Source organism: Lepidochelys kempii, chromosome 3 (assembly GCF_965140265.1).
Source record: "Lepidochelys kempii isolate rLepKem1 chromosome 3, rLepKem1.hap2, whole genome shotgun sequence".
NCBI lineage: Eukaryota > Metazoa > Chordata > Testudines > Cheloniidae > Lepidochelys > Lepidochelys kempii.
In genome coordinates this window covers 188,258,350-188,278,917 of record NC_133258.1, presented here as the reverse complement: position 1 = coordinate 188,278,917, position 20,568 = coordinate 188,258,350, and the positions used below count along the sequence as shown (strand labels likewise).

At 40.6% G+C, this 20,568-nt stretch overlaps 1 protein-coding gene and 1 pseudogene across 1 annotated transcript; one reads left to right on the top strand and one right to left on the bottom strand.

The window, feature by feature from the left end:
- The window catches only part of LOC140909617 (uncharacterized), a 113,129-nt pseudogene that overhangs the window by 77,138 nt on the left and 15,423 nt on the right, over positions 1 to 20,568 (bottom strand).
- On the top strand, positions 14,021 to 16,306 carry LOC140908338 (uncharacterized). The gene is made up of 3 exons (XM_073335308.1): positions 14,021 to 14,243; positions 14,340 to 14,748; positions 15,336 to 16,306. Exons 1-3 carry the CDS (start codon positions 14,166 to 14,168, stop codon positions 15,869 to 15,871), a joined length of 1,023 nt encoding a protein of 340 aa, XP_073191409.1. The 5' UTR covers positions 14,021 to 14,165; the 3' UTR covers positions 15,872 to 16,306.

Genomic DNA, 20,568 nt, shown 5'->3' with positions numbered 1-20,568 from the left:
GCACTGGATGAAAAGGAAAGAGAAGGAAAATGAACAAGTGGTGAAATTATTGTATACTATAATTAATGTACGAAAAAGGCATATTTAATAAAAACATAAAATAAATTACATAAAACATCAGATATAGAGGAAAACTTGAAAGATTACAGCATGAAGTTATGAGAATGTAACAAAGTGACAAGGAAACCAAAGGTACAAAATGAAAGGAAATCTCACATGAAGTTAGGATATTGTAAATAAGGATTATTTTATTTTCAATTACATAAGGAATTTAAGGTCACTGAAAGAGAAAGAAGGGCAGCTAAAAATGGCAATGACAGTTTACTGACAAGGAGACATGGCTTAAACAATGAACTGGCTATTGTCCATAAACCAGGGTGGTGATAGATGACACAATCAGACATAAATTTCCTGGGGGAGAAAGAATAAATACTGAAGAAAGCTGGTATCACACTGAAATTGTCATTAAGAAATTAGAACGTCTTAAGGATAACATAACATAACACATCTTAAGGATAACATAACTCCAGAGATAGACAGAAGTTACTCAGAAGGGTATGTCAGAAGTGATGGGGGAATCATTAGCAGATTTATTTAAAACCTGTTTGGAAATATGAGATGGACTGAAAAGAGGCCAGTGATACTTACAATGTTGTTAAAATTAAATCCATCTAGGAAACTACTAACCATTGAGACTGACTTCAGAGCTGTGTAATATCCTTGAAACACTATTATTCCAGAAGAGAATAAGGGAACAGTTGGTATAACTGCAAAAGGAATTGCTAGCATGGCCTCACAAAGGGAAGATCATGCCTAAGAATGCCCTCAGCACTTTTTAAAAAGAATTAAAAATTATTGATCACAGTGGAAGGTATAGACATAATTTCTACAGTCTTTAGAAAAGCTTCTGATAGATTACCACATAAAAAACTAATCTACAAGGTCAGTAAGTGTGGGAACAATCAGTAAGGTGATAGAATACACTGAAGAGATAAAAACTGGTAGGGCAGTCAATGAAAAAGAAAATGATAAAATTCAGCACAACTTAACTAAGATAAACTGAAAGCCTGCGCAGAGAAGAGACATTCAGTGTAGACAAATTTATGTTCATGAACAAAGCAGCAAATAACAAGAAAAGGGAATATACCCTTGAAATGCATAATCACTAACAACACCAGGCCTGAACCACCTCTCATTTACGCTAGAGTAAAACTGTGAAATTTCATTGACTTCAAATGAGTTATTCCTGGCTTTCACATGAGTAAGTGAGAGGAGAGTCAGGCCTTTGGGCAGAAGAAAAATTAAGAAGGAATGGAACAATTCGTTATAAAACACCCACAATTATGGGACACATGAAAAGAGGCATCAGATATAAGCCTGTTGAATTTCTTCTAGTTCTGTCTTAGGGTAATATGAGGATATGTTGCTCTGTTGGCATGATGAAGGGACTCAAGGGTCTTGGGGCCTGAAGCAAAGCCCACTGAACTCAACGGCAGTCTTTCCATTAACTTCAGTGAACTTTGGATCAGGCCTTTCGTTACGCTATGAAATTAAGGAACCAATAGTGGAGATAAACCAATTTAATTTGCTATCACGTAATCAAGAGAGCCACACATTATTTGTACGCCAAATAATTCACCTGCTTTCTCTGTCACAGCTTAGGAAAATTGTGAGTTATATAAGAATTAAAGGCAAAAAATCTACATACATTTATATGAATATGAAAGGTGAAAGTCAAACACATTCACTTGGCACATTTATTTGAAAATGTTCACATGTATATATGTATAGTAATAAATTATGAATTTAGATGATTTATGGTATTTATTTCCACATAAGTATCTTATTTCAGTGAATTGCTCAGGGGCATTGGTGAACAAAGAATTTTCTTTTATCACCATTAAATCTATTGCATTACAAATTTTATTTATTGTCACCCTGTTTCTACTGTTATAAGGCCACCCAATTTACCTTCTCTATATGAGTTAACATTTTGTATACTGCTATCATGTCCACTCTTCTTTGGCTCCTCTCTAAACTAGTAAGTCACTTTCTTTTCAATACTTCTTCATGTGAAAGTTTTTCGATTTCTAAAATATTTGTTGCCCATCTCTGAACCATCTTTTTCTACTATATTTTTAAGGTGACCTGAACTGAGCAAGAACCATTGATTTATATAGCAGCATAATATTTTCAGTAATATTCTCCATCCCATCATAATAAGAGGTTGATTATCTCCCATCGAAATCAGAGGGAGTTTAGACATTGATTTCAATGGAAGCCAGATCAGACCTTCTTTTGACTGCCATTGCACATCAGATAGAGGTTTTTACTGAACTGTCACCTCAGGACAGGATGCAGAGATAAAGTTTCTTGACACCTTAAATGACTGCTTCTTGGAGCAGCTAATCCTGGCACCCACAAGAGGAGAGGCAATTCTTGATTTAGTCCTAAGTGGAGCACAGGATCTGGTCCAAGAGGTGATTACAGTTGGACTCCTTGGTAATAGTGATTATAATATAATTAAATTTAACATCCCTGTGGCTGGGGAAACACCACAGCAGCCCAACATGGTAGCATTTAATTTCAGAAAGGAGAACTACACAAAAATGAGGAAATTAATTTAACAGAAATTAAAAGGTACAAATGAAAAAATGAAATCCCTGCAAGCTGCATGGAAACTTTTAAAAAACACCATAATACAGGCTCAACTTAAATTAAGAAACATAATAAGGGAACAAAAAAAGTGTCATCGTGGCTAAACAACAAAGTAAAAGAAGCAGTGAGAGGCAAAAAGGCATCCTTTAAAAAGTGGAAGTTAAACCCTAGTGAGGAAAATAGAAAGGAGCATAAATTCTGGCAAGTGAAGTGTAAAAATATAATTAGGAAGGGCAAAAAAGAATTTGAAGAACAGCTAGTCAAAGACTCAAAAACTAATATCAAAAACGTTCTTAAGTACATCAGAAGCAGGAAGCCTGTTAAACAACCAGTGGGGTCACTAGATGATTGAGGTGAAAAAGGAGCACGCAAGGACAATAAGGCCCTTGCGGAGAAACTAAATGAATTATTTGCATCAGTCTTATCGGCTGAGGATGCGAGGGAGATTCCCAAACCTGAGCCATTCTTTTTAGGTGACAAATCTGAGGAACTGTCCCAGATTGAGGTGTCATTAGAAGAGGTTTTCTCTCACATCAGTGAACAGGTTGCACATTGTGGATTACATCTGAATTTTGCTTTTCATACTGCCTTTTTTATATAGTAACAGGCCATACACTTCTTAGTCAAAACTCCCACCATCTTAAGTTGAGGGGTAGTCCAATGCTATTTAAAAACCGTACTCTCAAACACACTTTGATAAAACTAATGCCTTGGATGAATGGAGGATGGAATTCATACCTGTGCACCTGCTGTTGCTTGGCTAAAGATGTTTTCCATAAACTGGTTTAAAAGAGCAAGAGTTATATGTGCACAATGGAACAAACTAAAGTGTTACTTTCAAAAGCGCTCAGTTGGCCTAGCTGTTCCTACTGAAATTGATGGTAAAACTCCACTGACTTTATTTGGCACAGTTAGACCAATGTTGAGTGCTCTTGAAAACCACACCTTAAAAACTTCACTTTTTTCAATGCCTTCAGAGCCTATGAAATGTGCAATGTTCATAGCTCTCTTCTTATCTAAGGACAGATTCACCAGGAGAAATGGTAGTGCAAACTTCCCTTCAAAATAATGTTCTTTAACTCTGTCCTGAAGGGGCCACTTTTACAGGTCAGAGGTGAGTCAATTCCTCATGTCCACCCAATCACTGACATCTGCGCTGAGAGTGCTACCAAGGTACCATGAATAATAGTGATTTTTGTGATGTTGGCACCTGTAATGGATACCATTAATTCATCTCACATGGGGCATCCAACATCTGTCAGATGGTAACAGCTTTTACTTGCTACCAGCCTGGGATGGATTTAAACTGAGGTGAGAGACTTCATATCCCGTTACCAATTTCCTGAGCGATGGATTTAAACATATAATGCTGAGGTGAGAGACTTCATAGCCAGTTACCAATTTCCTGAGTGATCTAGTTCCTCAAAAGCTTAGATTACTTAGAAAAATAGTAAAAAATTACAGAGCCCCCCCTTAAATTTCAGCATCAGTGATTTCTGTCATGCCTGTGATGTCTCACTGACTTCAGTTATATGGGACTGATTTAGCCTTGGTAAGTGTAGGGCAAAAAGGAGTGCTGAAAAACCCAACATTTGCCACATGATCTGATTCACACAAGACCCTCTGTGTTTCAAATGAAGCTATTTAACTACTGCACAAAAAGTACTTGCAAAGTGTCATTGTGGTAACGTATGCATGTGCAATGTATGTGCTGTGTAGGGGATGGGTGGGAGGAAATTACTGTACTAGCTAGAATGATCAAATGACTAGAAGAGGAAAAAGAGAAATTATAGTTTGGCTAACAATATATCTGTTATACAGTGAATGCTCTTGCATGTACTTTATTTGAAATCTGTTACATTATTGTCTATTTTGCTTTTTAATTTTCAGCATGGTCTCCTTTACTGGCATTGGTGTTGAACTCAGGAGTTCCTTTTCTCAAATTGTAGTGAAAACCTCATTTTGAACAATTTAGCTAAGCAATGAAGGAAGGCTAAAGGTAGTCAGGCAGTGGAAGTTTCTGCTATACCCTAGCTTGGTGTCCTGATTATAGCATTATTATAATTTTCCATGAGTCTGTTCATAGGAATCAAGGAATTTATGAATCATTAAAAGGTACAGATGATAGAGGAGTTATTATAATGGCATTCAGAAGAATTACAGGAGGTATCACAGAAGCTATAATGTTAACCCCATTCACTGAATGCAAATGCAATCACAAAATGTAGTGATGTCACAGAATGTAACTGTGCCAAATTTTCAGTCAGTCTTCAGTCAGCTACCAAACCTGTGCCTGCAGGTTTGTACAACCATTTTCATGCAAAACCCCTTGCTTTTGACCATGCAAATCTGACAGACATCAATGTTCGAGATAAAATGTATGTTTTAATGTGCAAATGGTTACATCTGCAAAAACTGTGGGCTCGAGTTCAGAAGCAGCCTTTGAAAATGTGACCCTGTTAGTCAGGGATATTATTACACTAAATTGTCCATTTTCCTACCCATCTCCAATAAACTCATTGCACTAAAAATAAATTAAGGACCAAACTGAAAAGCCCTACTCACATTAGTGACCAATTACTCACATACTACTCACCAAGAAGAAAATTTGACTCTAAATCATTTTAACCAGGCTTTTTAAAGAATTAAAACTGAGACACTTGCCCTTTTACATGTAAATACCAATTACATAAAAACTGAATACACAAAATAAAGATTATCCAAAATTTTGCAATTGCCCCAAAATCAGAATTTCTGTTTTCTAAAGATTTGATCTTCCAAAATTCTCTACATTTCAAATCACCCCCTGAGCCATTTAGTCACGTGGGATTTACCTGCATTACTATCCCACAATAATACCAGAAGAGACCAATTTCAGCATTATACTTTCATTGAATTATTACATTTCATTTCTTTAGATCCAAAGCACTAGAAATCTGATAGCTTTGAAAGAAAGGAAAATGTCCATTGCATACAATTACAACATGTTGTATCTAAAAATCTTTATGCTTTCTTTCTTATTCTGAGCTTTCTTGCTTAAACATACATAACCTTTAGTTGACTGGATAACCTTCTCTGTTACTTGACAGGTGTGTACTTCATAGGTATCCTGCTCTGCTCACAAGAAAAATGCTTAGCTACAGTCACTTTCCCTGATATGATAGCCCTGGTGTTCCTCATGTTAGCTTTCACATTACTCCTCCTCTGGACTTTTTCCGATACTTTTAAAAACCTAATGCAATAGAAAAGCAGCTGAACCTGTTAACCACAACCCAATTCCCCTTTTTGTTTTTGAACTAGAGAGGCCCAAACCTTCATTGAAGAGGTTTTTCAGGTCAGATTTGAAGTCCATTAGCATAGCTGTGAGGGGCTGCTTGCAGAACACTTCTCAACACTGCGTCTGACTCTAGTCAATACTACACTAAAAGTTCCATACTTTCATTAGCTCTGAAATCCATCAAATCAACTGCTATACGTTTAAGAAAGGAGAAAAGTAGCTAGCTTTACCAAGCTGGACCATTTTTGGTTGATCTGAGCACAGGACAGAGAGCCAAGACTCCCAGATTCTGCGCTGGCTATGTAACCTACCCACTGTGTCACCTTCGGGAAGTCACTTAGTTTCTTTGTGTCTCAGCATATCCATCTGTAAAACTGGTGAACTTTGACCCATTGTGATGGTGTTGTGGTTGTATACTCAGAAGGTTGTGCACTACCTAATTAAAGTTTGTAAAACACTCACAGGACTTTTAAATGAAATATACAAGTGAAAAGTATGAAGTGGAAAGATATGTAAAGGATGGTTAATTTCTTGCCTAAATGAAGGTGTTCCACCTCAGCTATATACGATCATGTCGAAGGCAGAAGAATATCAGTCTACCCTAATTTGTATGAGAAAGGCATGTAATTAATAGAAGAATTATGTGGGGCAGGAGAGGTATTCTTTACTTGTAAGGAATCATTTAGTTGCTGATGTATCCCTACTAATAATAAGCTCTAGCTTCACCTCTTTATCCTCATAGCCAGGGTAGAGGCGTTATATATATATGTTTTCCACTATGTTTTGTCTCCAAAATATTTATTACTATAAGAGGCAATAGATTACATTCCACAATGCTACTTCTTACTATAGTTAACACTGCTGGGAGGAAATCTGTCTCAGTCCTGAAGTTCCATTACAATAAAAAAGCAATAAAAGAAAACTAACAATTGAATATAAAATAAATAATTATTTTTGACAAAAAGTACGTTTGACGCTACAGCTACCAAGTGATGCAACCATTTGCTTTTCAGTCATAAATCAGGACCAACACAAAACAGTAATAATAATAATATTTTACACACAGCACATTTCAATCCCCAAGTCTTTTACAAAATATGGGCCTGTCCCTCAGAGATACTGAGAGTACTTCAAACTCCTACTGAAGATAACAGGACATGCAGGTGCTCAGCATCTATCAGAAACAGCCCTGCATACACTTAAATGTAGCCATGCCTGGGATAGAAGACTGCGTGCTTGTTCTGAGCTGAAGCTGCGATGAACTTGTAACCTCAAGGAGTCCCCTTGGGGCAGGGGCGAGGGGAGTACTGCCTCTGACAGACCCCACATTAGGGTGATGTTTAGTAAGTTTATTAGCATGCATGTAGATTTATTGCTTTTAATACATTTTCTCTGCAATGTTTTTTCTTTAAGAATAAAGTAGGCTTGTATAGGAAGTACTGTGTGGTACCTTATAACTGTAGCAATTACACCCGTTACCCATCTCTAAAGAGAAAGCAAGCAGGTTCTGCTTGGGATGCCTGTCTATGCCAGGGAGAACACAGTGTAGGCAGGGGACTATGCAGCCTGGAAATATCCCAGCCTAAACGGAGAGAGACGTAAATCTCCACCAAGGAGAGGCAACAGCTGGGGAGCTGGAAGCCTAAGAGTGGCCTTACTTGACTACTGAGGTGCAGTTGCCCTGAGCTATGACAGAAGGCTATAGACAACCAATACACATCAAGCTTCATATCATATCAGAGAAAAGGAAATTTTCCCAAAGGACCGCAGAGCAAACCCCTTCTCTTGTGAAAAGTGCCAAAGGACCTCTACTGTCCCTGGAAAGCAGAAAAAAACTCATTTTTAAAGCTCTTCCAAAATGCCCACACACAGTAAATTGTCTGGTACTAAATTTATCTACCTGAGGAGGAAGAGCTGACTCAACCCTTCTGGGATTTGAACTTCTGCAAATGTTGCTGATAGAATTACTCATTGGTAATTAACAAGTTGAATTTGCTACAGAAATTGCACAAAATTTAACTATTTGAAAATATGGCTTATTGGCAAACATAAAATACCAATCCTTGATTGCTTTGTCCATGCAATATTCCTTGCACTGCCCCCCAGTGGGGATTTTACATTATTTGGATTTTGCCCAATAAGTGTGTAACAGAAAAGCCATCCCTCAAGATAGCTTTTGTTGCACAAGTACTCTACTCCTGCATGACTTAAGCCTCAGGTCAGAATGACAGTGTAAATCACATTAGAAAACTGCACTGAATACATGCACATAAAATCTGTAGTTAGCAGTAGATGACAGTTTTTGGTAAGTAACATGCCTGCCTGGGGAAGCTGGGCATTCTACAGATAAAGACGGATGCAAGAATAGAACAACTGTAAGGACCCAATCCTGTGAGGTGCTGAGAGTTGTCCATGGAAATTGAGGGCTCTCATGATCTCGAAAGAGATGCTCAGCACCTCACAGGCTCAGGTCCTAAATGGAATAGATGGCAAACAAGTCAAGAATGCCAAATCAAGTGCAAAGCTTAGAAACATTTCAAAAAGAGCAAGTGTGTATATATTAAACCAGACCACAGGGCAACTTTAACTCAAGAATTCATCACTTAAGGGACTGACAAACCACAGACACTGACTCCACCAACTTTACAGGGGTAATATTTGTATAAAGATGAAGTTGTTTTTAATATTTTTCCATTGTACTAGGCACCAGTGGACTTTTCATCAACATGTATGTTTGTCTTCCCTTTCTGCTTTTTCTATTTCTGGACTAAAAATATTTATCATGGAGATTGCAAAAGACATCAAGCTCTGGATACACTTAAATTTGCCTCCTATATTATCACATGCTGCCGATTGTAGACCTGGTTCTCCACTGACTTGCTCCCCATGTCATCATTTGCAGATGTGAAAAATATGTGTAAAATGCTACCAAATCAGAATTGAAGTGTTGTACACCCACATTGCACAGCTGTAGATAGCTACACAAGAGGCAAGGTGGTAGAGAATCAGGCCCAGAGTGTTTAGTCATCTGTAATACCAGTATTTCAGCCTTTTAAAATGGATTCATGTTGATATTCAATGTTTTTGAAGTTCCAGGCCTTTTGCCCTATTGTCCAAGAGTGTGCAACGGTGCCAAAAGCAAAGGTGGTGAAGACACCTAGCAGGAATAGCAGAAGTGGACTTCGTTGACCCCAGCCAGTTTCTGTTTATCACCTGTCGATGGAAGCTCTTTCTATATTTCTGAATACTGTGTGAAGAGATCTCTCTTTGCTAAAGCTTGTGCTCTTCCCTCCTTCAGTCCCTATCTGATATTTTTAGTCAAGTACAGGACCAGGCAACCCTGCCTTGAAGGTACAGATATATATTTCAGGTGTTATCAATAAACACCCTGAGACTGCACTCTCTTTTCAATGTATCAATATATTTCATTAAAGTGAAAATATGTCTGAATACAAACTGAGCTCTCAACTGTTTCACTTCTCTTAACTCAAATATCTTAATGAGACTATCTAACAAAGAAGATCAAAGGTTTCCCTCATACTCTGTTTTGTTACTAAATGTATAAAGTCTAGCATAGTTAAATGTCAGATTCGCACTTACTTGATTTAGCCTTGCTATTTAGTAGTAATTATGGACAGAAGTCTCATTTAGGGGTATTGATCCAGTCTTTAACACGAGGAATAAATTCAGCAGCTGAACTATGGAACACATTAGATGAATTCACAATCCACGAAACTCTTCAAAGAAGCAGTAATATTTCATATATACTTTATCATAAGCTTTTCTCCAGGGAGAGTCACAGAATGAAGAATAAAGAACACACAGTCCATGTATAAGCCATATTTGACTAAAGTGCTAATCCTGCCCTCATTGAAGATAGCAGTCCTGATTCAGGAAAGCATTTAATCATATTCTTGAGTTCATTAGTGTTCAGAAGAATACTTAAATATGTGCTTATTTTTAATAATATGCTTAAGTCCCATTAGCTTCAACAGGTCTTAAGTATATGCTTAAATTCTATCCTTTAGAGGAATGCTTTCCTGACTGGTATTGATGGGTTTTCCATTGACTTTAATAGGAGCATGACTGGGCCACAAGAACATTTAGGATACTTAATGCTTAATCAAGCTGACTGTCCATGTGACATTAATAAAACAAAAGGTATGTTAAAATAATGTTGCATGCTTGATTTGAGCAATATGAATCAAGGACTTCTGAAATTAGTGAATAATCCAGTCCAAACTTCCCCACCCACAGTACAAGCTATACATAATTGACAGGATAAGAACGTGAATAATCCAGTGTCACCGTAGACTTTAACCTTTATTATTATTATTTATTTTATGTTTTGCAGGTTTATGGTAAATATTTAAGACTGACAATATAATTTTCTATTTAAATTTACTTATTTTTCTTAAATTTAAAAAAATCCATAATATAGTTCTATGAGATTTATCTATCTATAATAGACTGTAACAGCTGTTATGGTCTATTGTGTAAATAAGTAATTACAGAATTTACAGACTATCATGTAAATATGTAATTATGGACTTTTTAAAATGTGCATTATTTCCTCGATAGTCTATCGTTTAAATATGTAATTATGGACTTTAAAACATGTATTATTTACTCAGTTTGCAACAGCTCCTTGGGACAGAGCTTTCCTGGCCTATCGGGTAAACATGTAATTACAGAAATTTAAAAAATATGTATAATTTATTTATTTGATAGTGTTGCTGTCAATACATAATCACAACCATTTTAAAATCGGTAGCATGTACTCAATACTCTATCGAGGTTCCACAGGTCAGCTTAAGAGTCTGTTTGCTTGTGGTTCAATATTCTGATGCAGTGTAGTGAAGCCTTTGGATAGTCAGTTGTCTTACTACAGTGCTATCCGATGAAAATTACAGGAGCAGGCATTTGAGTTTTTCACAGAAAAAAAAGGTGTCAATATAGGAAATCAGAAAAATATTCCAGTCCTTACTTCATTTCACAGTTTTTGGTAACAGTGTCTCCAATATACTGCATTGAAATAAGGAGTTGGTGTTGCATAGACTATTCTTTGTAGATTATTTTCCTGTTTCTTTAAGGCAGTGGTATTAGTGGTATGTAATCTGTGGATTTTATTTCTCTGTAAGGGTATGTCTACACTGCAACTGGAAAATGCAGCTTGCCCGTGCCAGCAGACTCAGGCTTATGGGGCTCGGGGAAAGGGGCTGTTTAATTGCAGGGTAGATGTTTGGACTTGAGCTGGAGCTCAGGCTCTAGGACCTTGCAAAAGGGAGGGTCCCAGAGCTCGAGCTGCACCCTGAGGTCAAATGTCTACACTGCAATTAAGCAGCCCCTTAGCCTGAGCCCCGTGAGTCAGAGTCAGCTGGCATACGCCACCCATGAGTGTCTAACTGCAGTATAGATGTACCCTAATAGCCCTCCCAACTTTGGGGCAACAGTGTTACCTTCAGCTGCACGACATGTATCTCAAATTTGTGTGGGGACAGGTTGCAGTACATGGCTCTGTAATTTAAGCTTTCTGATATTTCTCCTATCTACAAAGCTCTTTATACTTCAGAGACATTTCCAGTTACAGGTAGGTGTGGATATCCTTCGAAGTGGTGAGAAAAACTCAAAAGGGGTGCCACTTATCCAAGAGGGAACATTAAAGGTATTATCATCCTGAAAAGGGTAATTAGCATTACCATTAAATATTTATATTACTGAAAGACTTATAGCTACAGTCAGGATCAAGATCTCTTTGCTAGTAGGCTCTCTACAAACGTGACTATGTCGCCCCTTCCCAAAAGATCTTTAAAATCTAAGAAATATTAGCAAATATATAATATTTTATATAGTGCATTTTGGAAATAAAAGAAGAATAAGTTTTTGGCCAAAATTTATGTGCTGCATTTAGGATCTGTTGCCTTAACATTATATAACAATTCTATAATCCAGACATGCACCTTGAGATAATCCTAATAATCAGCAGCAGTGATAAGAGTATAATTATTTATTTCATAAATATATAGAATAGTTATGTGATTGTGATATACTTGTAACATTCCTGACCTGGCCTTAAACATGGATAGTGAGATTACCATAGTCTTGGATTTGTAAAATTATCTCCCCAACTGGAAAAAAGGACACCCATAAAAGTGAAAAACACATAACAAAAAGGTGTATTGTCACATTAAGGTACACATTATTAATTATTACTATTATTCACTTGTATTACAGTATTGCCTATAGGCCCCTACCAAGACAGGAGCTCCATTGTACTAAACTCTGCAAATACACACAGTAAGAGGTAATCTCTGTTCTAAAAAACTGCCAGTCTAAATGCAAGCCAAGGGAAAGGAAATACTATTTTATAAAAGGGGAACTGAAACAAGACAGGTTAAATGATTTGTTCAAGGTCACACAGTAAGTCTCTGGTGGAGCCAGAACTGAACTCTGAACTTCTGAGCTCCAGCCCAGGGCATAAACCACAAGAGCACTACAGATCATTGGACCTAGTTTTATATAGCAAACTCTACAGATCTATGCCTGAAAAAGCACATGAATCCAACTGCAAAGCACTAAAGAGTATACTCTTTGATACATATTTCATATATCCTTGTGATAAATGAAGGGGGAGAGGGGGGAAGGTAGCTCCCTTTTATGGATACCTAGCCAGCCAGTAGCTATAAAATCCCTCTTAGTAGCTGTTCTCTAATTGCTCTTCCCGTAAAGGGTTAAAAAGTCTCACTGCTATGCATAGGTAAAAGGAAGTGAGTGGGCACCTGACAAAAAGAGCCAATGGGAAGGCTAGAACTTTTTAAAATTGAAACAAGACTCCTCTTTTGTCTGTTTGTTGTTGTTCTCTGGGGAGAGGCGGACAGGACAGAGCTATGCTGTAAGAGCTTGGGCCACGTATGAAAAAAATCATCAGGATCATACCTAGAAACTACTCATTTAAAACCCCCAGCTATGTAAGTAGCTCAGAAAATGTCTAGGAAGACGCAATTAGGTTTATTCCTTTTATTTCATTATGGCTTGTGGATTCCTCTGTGCTAACCCCAGATGCTTTTTGTTTTGCTTGCAACCTTTAAACTGGATGTCAAGAAAGCTATTCTTGATGCTTAATCCTTGTAGTTGTTTTGTTTTTTTTTAAATCTAGCAAATGTCTAAGTTCCCAGATGTATTTTCTTTCTTTTTTTTTTAATTAATAAAATTTACCTTTTTAAAGAACAGAATTGGATTTTTGTGTCTTAAGAGGTTTGTGCACATGTTGTTTAATTAGCTGGTGAAAACAGCTGATTTCTTTTCTTTTTTTTCTTTGTTGGCTCTTCCACAGAGGGGGAGTGAAAGGGCTTGAGGGTACCTCACAGGAAGAAATTCCCAAGTGCGCCTTCCTGGGTTCTCAAAGTTCCACACTTAGATGGTGGCAGCATCTACCCATCCAAGGTTACAGAGAAGCTGTAACCTTGTAAGTCTTGTTTAATACAAGTCACTATTAATTTTTAGAATTTTTGCAGGCCCCTACCTTCTGCACTAGAAGTGCCAGAGTGGGGAATCAGCCATGACAATCCTTGATAAAGAAAACAGCATAAAAAGACTTAAGTTCACTTCCACTATTATACTTTGTATACAAATGGACATTTTAACACGTGGAACAAGAGGGTACAGCACTATCGATAAATATAATACCTTGAGGTAGAGATCACATTGCCCACTCTTTAAATCTGCATGTCCAGAAACAACACTTTTACATTATATAACAAAATATGGCCAAAAAAGGGTAGGTAGCACATACTGTATTCTGCAGTTTAGAGTTTTACAGCATACTCTCCTCCTACCTCTGTGATCACTGCTTCCATGCTCTTCCTCCTTTCTTAGCCCAGGTCTACACTAGGACTTTAGGTCGAATTTAGCAACGTTAAATCGATTTAAACCTGCACCCGTCCACACAGTGAAGCCCTTTATTTCGACTTAAAGGGCTCTTAAAATCGATTTCCTTACTCCACCCCTGACAAGTGGATTAGCGCTTAAATCGACGTTCCCAGCTCGAATTTGGGGTACTGTGGACACAATTCGATGGTATTGGCCTCCGGGAGCTATCCCAGAGTGCTCCATTCTGACCGCTCTGGACAGCACTCTCAACTCAGATGCACTGGCCAGGTAGACAGGAAAAGAACCGCAAACTTTTGAATCTCATTTCCTGTTTGGCCAGCGTGGCAAGCTGCAGGTGACCATGCAGAGCTCATCAGCACAGGTGACCATGATGGAGTCCCAGAATCGCAAAAGAGCTCCAGCATGGACCGAACGGGAGGTACGGGATCTGATCGCTGTTTGGGGAGAGGAATCCGTGCTATCAGAACTCCGTTCCAGTTTTCGAAATGCCAAAACCTTTGTGAAAATCTCCGAGGGCATGAAGGACAGAGGCCATAACAGGGACCCAAAGCAGTGCCGCGTGAAACTGAAGGAGCTGAGGCAAGCCTACCAGAAAACCAGAGAGGCGAACAGCCGCTCTGGGTCAGAGCCCCAAACATGCCGCTTCTATGATGAGCTGCATGCCATTTTAGGGGGTTCAGCCACCACTACCCCAGCCGTGTTGTTTGACTCCTTCAATGGAGATGGAGGCAATACGGAAGCAGGTTTTGGGGACGAAGAAGATGATGATGAGGAGGAGGTTGTAGATAGCTCACAGCAAGCAAGCGGAGAAACCGGTTTTCCCGACAGCCAGGAACTGTTTCTCACCCTAGACCTGGAGCCAGTACCCCCCGAACCCACCCAAGGCTGCCTCCTGGACCCAGCAGGCGGAGAAGGGACCTCTGGTGAGTGTACCTTTTAAAATGCTATACATGGTTTAAAAGCAAGCATGTGAAAGGATTACTTTGCCCTGGCATTTGCGGTTCTCCTAGATGTAGTCCTAAAGCCTTTGCAAAAGGTTTCTGGGGAGGGCAGCCTTATTTCGTCCTTCATGGTAGGACACTTTATCACTCCAGGCCAGTAACACATACTCGGGAATCACTGTAGAACAAAGCATTGCAGTGTATGTTTGCTGGCATTCAACCAAAATCCGTTCTTTATCTCTCTGTGTTATCCTCAGGAGAGTGAGATATAATTCATGGTCACCTGGTTGAAATAGGGTGCTTTTCTTCAGGGACACTCAGTATAGCCCATTCCTGCTGGGCTGTTTGCCTGTGGCTGAACAGAAATGTTCGCTGCTGTTAGCCACAGGGAGGGGGGAAGGTTGAGGGGGTAGTCACGCGGTGGGAGGAGGCAAAATGCGACCTTGTAACGAAAGCACATGTGCTATGTATGTAATGTTAACAGCAAGGTTTACCCTGAAAGAGTGTAGCAACTGTTTTATAAAATGTGTCTTTTTAAATACCGCTGTCCCTTTTTTTTTCTCCACCAGCTGCATGTGTTTCAATGATCACAGGATCTTCTCCTTCCCAGAGGCTAGTGAAGCTTAGAAAGAAAAAAAAACGCACTCGCGATGAAATGTTCTCCGAGCTAATGCTGTCCTCCCACACTGACAGAGCACAGACGAATGCGTGGAGGCAAATAATGTCAGAGTGCAGGAAAGCACAAAATGACCGGGAGGAGAGGTGGAGGGCTGAAGAGAGTAAGTGGCGGGCTGAAGAGAGTAAGTGGCGGGCTGAAGACAGGGCTGAAGCTCAAATGTGGCGGCAGCGTGATGAGAGGAGGCAGGATTCAATGCTGAGGCTGCTGCAGGACCAAACCAGAATGCTCCAGTGTATGGTTGAGCTGCAGCAAAGGCAGCTGGAGCACAGACTGCCACTGCTGCCCCTCTGTAACCAACCGCCCTCCTCCCCAAGTTCCATAGCCTCCACACCCAGACGCCCAAGAACGCGGTGGGGGGGCCTCCGGCCAACCAGCCACTCCACCACAGAGGATTGCCCAAAAAAAAAGAAGGCTGTCATTCAATAAATTTTAAAGTTGTAAACTTTTAAAGTGCTGTGCTTAAAGTGCTGTGTGGCATTTTCCTTCCCTCCTCCACCACCCCTCCTGGGATACCTTGGTAGTCATCTCCCTATTTGTGTGATGAATGAATAACGAATGCATGACTGTGAAGCAGCAATGACTTTATTGCCTCTGCAAGCGGTGATTAAAGGGAGGAGGGGAGGGTGGTTAGCTTACAGGGAAGTAGAGTGAACCAAGGGGCGGGGGGTTTCATCAAGGAGAAACAAACAGAACTTTCACACTGTAGCCTGGCCAGTCATGAAACTGGTTTTCAAAGCTTCTCTGATGCGTACCGCGCCCTCCTGTGCTCTTCTAACCGCCCTGGTGTCTGGCTGCGCGTAACCAGCAGCTAGGCGATTTGCCTCAGCCTCCCACCCCGCCATAAACGTCTCCCCCTTACTCTCACAGATATTGTGGAGCACACAGCAAGCAGTAATAACAGTGGGAATATTGGTTTCGCTGAGGTCTAAGCGAGTCAGTAAACTGCGCCAGCGCGCCTTTAAACGTCCAAATGCACATTCTACCACCATTCTGCACTTGCTCAGCCTGTAGTTGAACAGCTCCTGACCACTGTCCAGGCTGCCTGTGTACGGCTTCATGAGCCATGGCATTAAGGGGTAGGCTGGGTCCCCAAGGATACATATAGGCATTTCAACATCCCCAACAGTTATTTTCTGGTCTGGGAAGAAAGTCCCTTCCTGCAGCTTTTGAAACAGACCAGAGTTCCTGAAGATGCGAGCGTCATGCACCTTTCCCGGCCATCCCACGTTGATGTTGGTGAAACGTCCCTTGTGATCCACCAGAGCTTGCAGCACTATCGAAAAGTACCCCTTCCGGTTTATGTACTCGGCGGCTTGGTGCTCCGGTGCCAAGATAGGGATATGGGTTCCGTCTATAGCCCCACCACAGTTAGGGAATCCCATTGCAGCAAAGCCATCCACTATGACCTGCACATTTCCCAGGGTCACTACCCTTGATATCAGCAGATCTTTGATTGCGTGAGCTACTTGCATAACAGCAGCCCCCACAGTAGATTTGCCCACTCCAAATTGATTCCCAACTGACCGGTAGCTGTCTGGCGTTGCAAGCTTCCACAGGGCTATTGCCACTCGCTTCTCAACTGTGAGGGCTGCTCTCATCCTGGTATTCATGTGCTTCAGGGCAGGGGAAAGCAAGTCACAAAGTTCCATGAAAGTGCCCTTACGCATGCGAAAGTTTCGCAGCCACTGGGAATCGTCCCAGACCTGCAACACTATGCGGTCCCACCAGTCTGTGCTTGTTTCCCGAGCCCAGAATCGGCGTTCCACAGCATGAACCTGCCCCATTAGCACCATGATGCATGCATTGGCAGGGCCCATGCTTTCAGAGAAATCTGTGTCCATGTCCTGATCACTCACGGGACCGCGCTGACGTCGCCTCCTCGCCCGGTATCGCGTTGCCATGTTCTGGTGCTGCATATACTGCTGGATAATGTGTGTGGTGGTTGATGTGCTCCTAATTGCCAAAATGAGCTCAGCGGCCTCCATGCTTGCCTTGGTATGGCGTCCGCACAGAAAAAAGGCGCGGAACGATTGTCTGCCGTTGCTCTGACGGAGGGAGGGGCGACTGACGACACGGCTTACAGGGTTGGCTTCAGGGAGGTAAAATCAACAAAGGGTGTGCCTGTACATCAAGGAGTATTTCAGGCAGGACTGCACGGAGGGTTCCAATAAGAAATGGTGCACCAAAGTTATCGTTGTTATTGGAACAAGGAGGTTAGCCTGGCCTCTGATTGATACATGGCTAGATTAACCTCGCTGCGCCTTCTCTGTGACTGACTGCAGTGTGATCTAGACAGGGGAGGAGGAAAATGAGTACAAAACAAATCTGGTCTATTTCTTGTTCTGACCCACTCCATCTATCCTTTACATCTTTGGCTGGCAGCACACGGTGCAGAAGGACTGCATGCCATCCACATCTCATGGCTGCTTGGCAGAAGATGGTACAGTACGACTGCTAGCCATCTTCATCTCTTGCCTGCCTGGCATAAGATGGTACAATACGACTGCTAGCAATCCTCATCTCTTGCCTGCCTGGCAGAAGATGGTACAGTACGACTGCTAGCAGTCCGTATCGCCTGCCCGCTCACCATAAGACGGTTCAATAGGACTGCAGGACTAAAGAGAATGACCTGGTCAAGTCACTCCAAATTTAGTCCCTGCGCCCATGTCTGCCCAGGCGCTCCCAGCCGACGTGGCCAGGAGCACCTCGGACACGACGAGGACGACTACCAATCGTATTGCACCGTCTGCTGCCAGAAGGCAATGGGTTGCTGCTACTGTGCAGCAAAGCTGTACCGCGTCTGCCAGCACCCAGGAGACATAGGGTGACGGTTACCTGAGCTGGCTCCATGCTTGCCGTGGTATGGCGTCTGCACAGGTAACTCAGGAAAAAAGGCGCAAAATTATTGTCTGCCCTTGCTTTCACGGGGGGAGGGAGGGTGGGAACGGGGGCCTGACGATATGTACCCAGAACCACCCGCGACAATGTTTTAGCCCCATCAGGCATTGGGATATCAACCCAGAATTCCAATGGGCAGCGGAGACTGCGGGAACTGTGGGATAGCTACCCACAGTGCAACGCTCCGGAAGTCGACGCTTGCCTCGGTACTGTGGAAGCGCTCCGCCGAGTTAATGCACTTAATGCACTTAGAGCATTTTCTGTGGGGACACACACACTCGAATATATAAAACCGATTTCAAAAAAACCGACTTCTATAAATTCGACCTAATTTCGTAGTGTAGACATACCCTTAGGAGTTCTTCTAGGCTCTATCCTCAGCCCCCTTCACCTCATTGCTAAGCAATCTTATTGGATTGCATGGCTTTGGCTACCATCTCTACACTGATGATTCACAAATCTACCTCTCCACTCTACAACAGCCTCCTCTCCAATACCACAACTTGGCCTGTCATTCTGACATCTCCAGGAGGATATCCCATCATCAGCCCAAACTTAGCATGGCCAATACAGAGTGCTTGACCTTTCCCCCACAAGTGCTTCCCTTTCGCACCTTCCTTCATCACTGTGGACAAATCACCATCCTCCCAGTCATTCAAGTCCATAACCTTGTGTCAGCTTTGACTCTGCCCTCACTCTAGGTGCACAGATTCAAACCACGTCCAACATTTGCTGCTGCCTCTTCATATATAATACCCCTAAGATCCAGCCCTTATCTCACTAAGTCCATTCAGAATGCTGCTGGTAAGATCATCTTCATGTTGCATTGGTTTTGAACACACCACCTTCATCCATGCGTGCCTCCACTGGCTCCTATTCTTCAAACACAGCAAATGCAAGTTCCTTGACTTGAACTTTAAGACCCTTCACTATTTAGCCCCACCCTACCTATCTGATATACTATTTCACCCCTCAGACTTCATAATCCACCAGCCCACATCTCCATCAAACACCTCTGCACTTTCTCACTTGCTTTATGAGTGTGCAAGATTCCCAGGAAAGATCTGTAAAACCACTACCCTATCCTTCTTAAGACTCACTTCTACCAGATTGGGGAAAAAAGGATAGTGGGACACTTCTAATCTCCATCCACACATGACACCACTCACAGTAGATTGTGCAGATGTTAAATATATTCAGATATCCCCTCAGGGCTCCTTGGGCTAGCCTCTCCTACACTGGGGTTTGGATACACCAAGGGCTCTTTTGGGCTTCTCATGTTTGGCTTCCTCTCAGTGGAGCTTATTGTAATAACTGGGACTACAAATTTACTGTAGTTGTAAGCTTAACTATAAGAAGTGAGTGAAAGTTCATAAAAAGTCACTATAACTCACAAAAAAATGTTGTACAAAAGGGAGCTAGAAAGACTAAATGAGTCAAAACAAAAAGACCTACTGACATAATTCAAGGACTGTGTTAAGGTCATGCCTGGTAAACAAGAGAAGGGTGGGACCAGAAATTAATAAACCAATATTCATGTGTCAGAAAAATGGTGGACAAAATAACAAGAATATAACCTATCCCCTCGCTCTATTTTTGGCTGTTTAAAATAAAAGTCTTGGGGGGAAACTAGCTGCAAGCTGTCTGACTACCAGCGTAGATTGATTTAAATCAAAGCAATTTAAAATCACCAATTTTAATCATGATTTAAATCAGAAAGCAGGAAACCCTGATTTAAATAATTGATTTTACTCCCCATTTTGCATCTGTACTTTTTTAGTTATTTTCCTAAAGAAAAGTTAATACTTATTAGACCATTAACACATGTTAATTTTCAACTAAATATAACCTTTAAACTAAATTGGGTACCTCTCTTTACTACCCAGTATATCTATACATATTTAATTAAGAAATTATATAGCTTAACATAGTTCTATTCAGATAAATATTTTTTACATTTTTATGATGTTAGAAAATGGTAAATGATGAATTTCTTATTTCCTAGATGATTAAATTTTTTATTTGTGATTTCTGTCAAGCTGGATTTGGATGAAAATTGGAATTCAATTAGAAATGCACAAAAGCAGTATTTTTTTAAAAAATTAATAAACCTACCTTAATGTACTGGATATATAAGAAAAAAATTATCAAAACACATTTGGCATTTTAAAATGATTTATTAAACAAAGGAAGTATTATCCCTAGTTAGTGAATTGAATTGATCG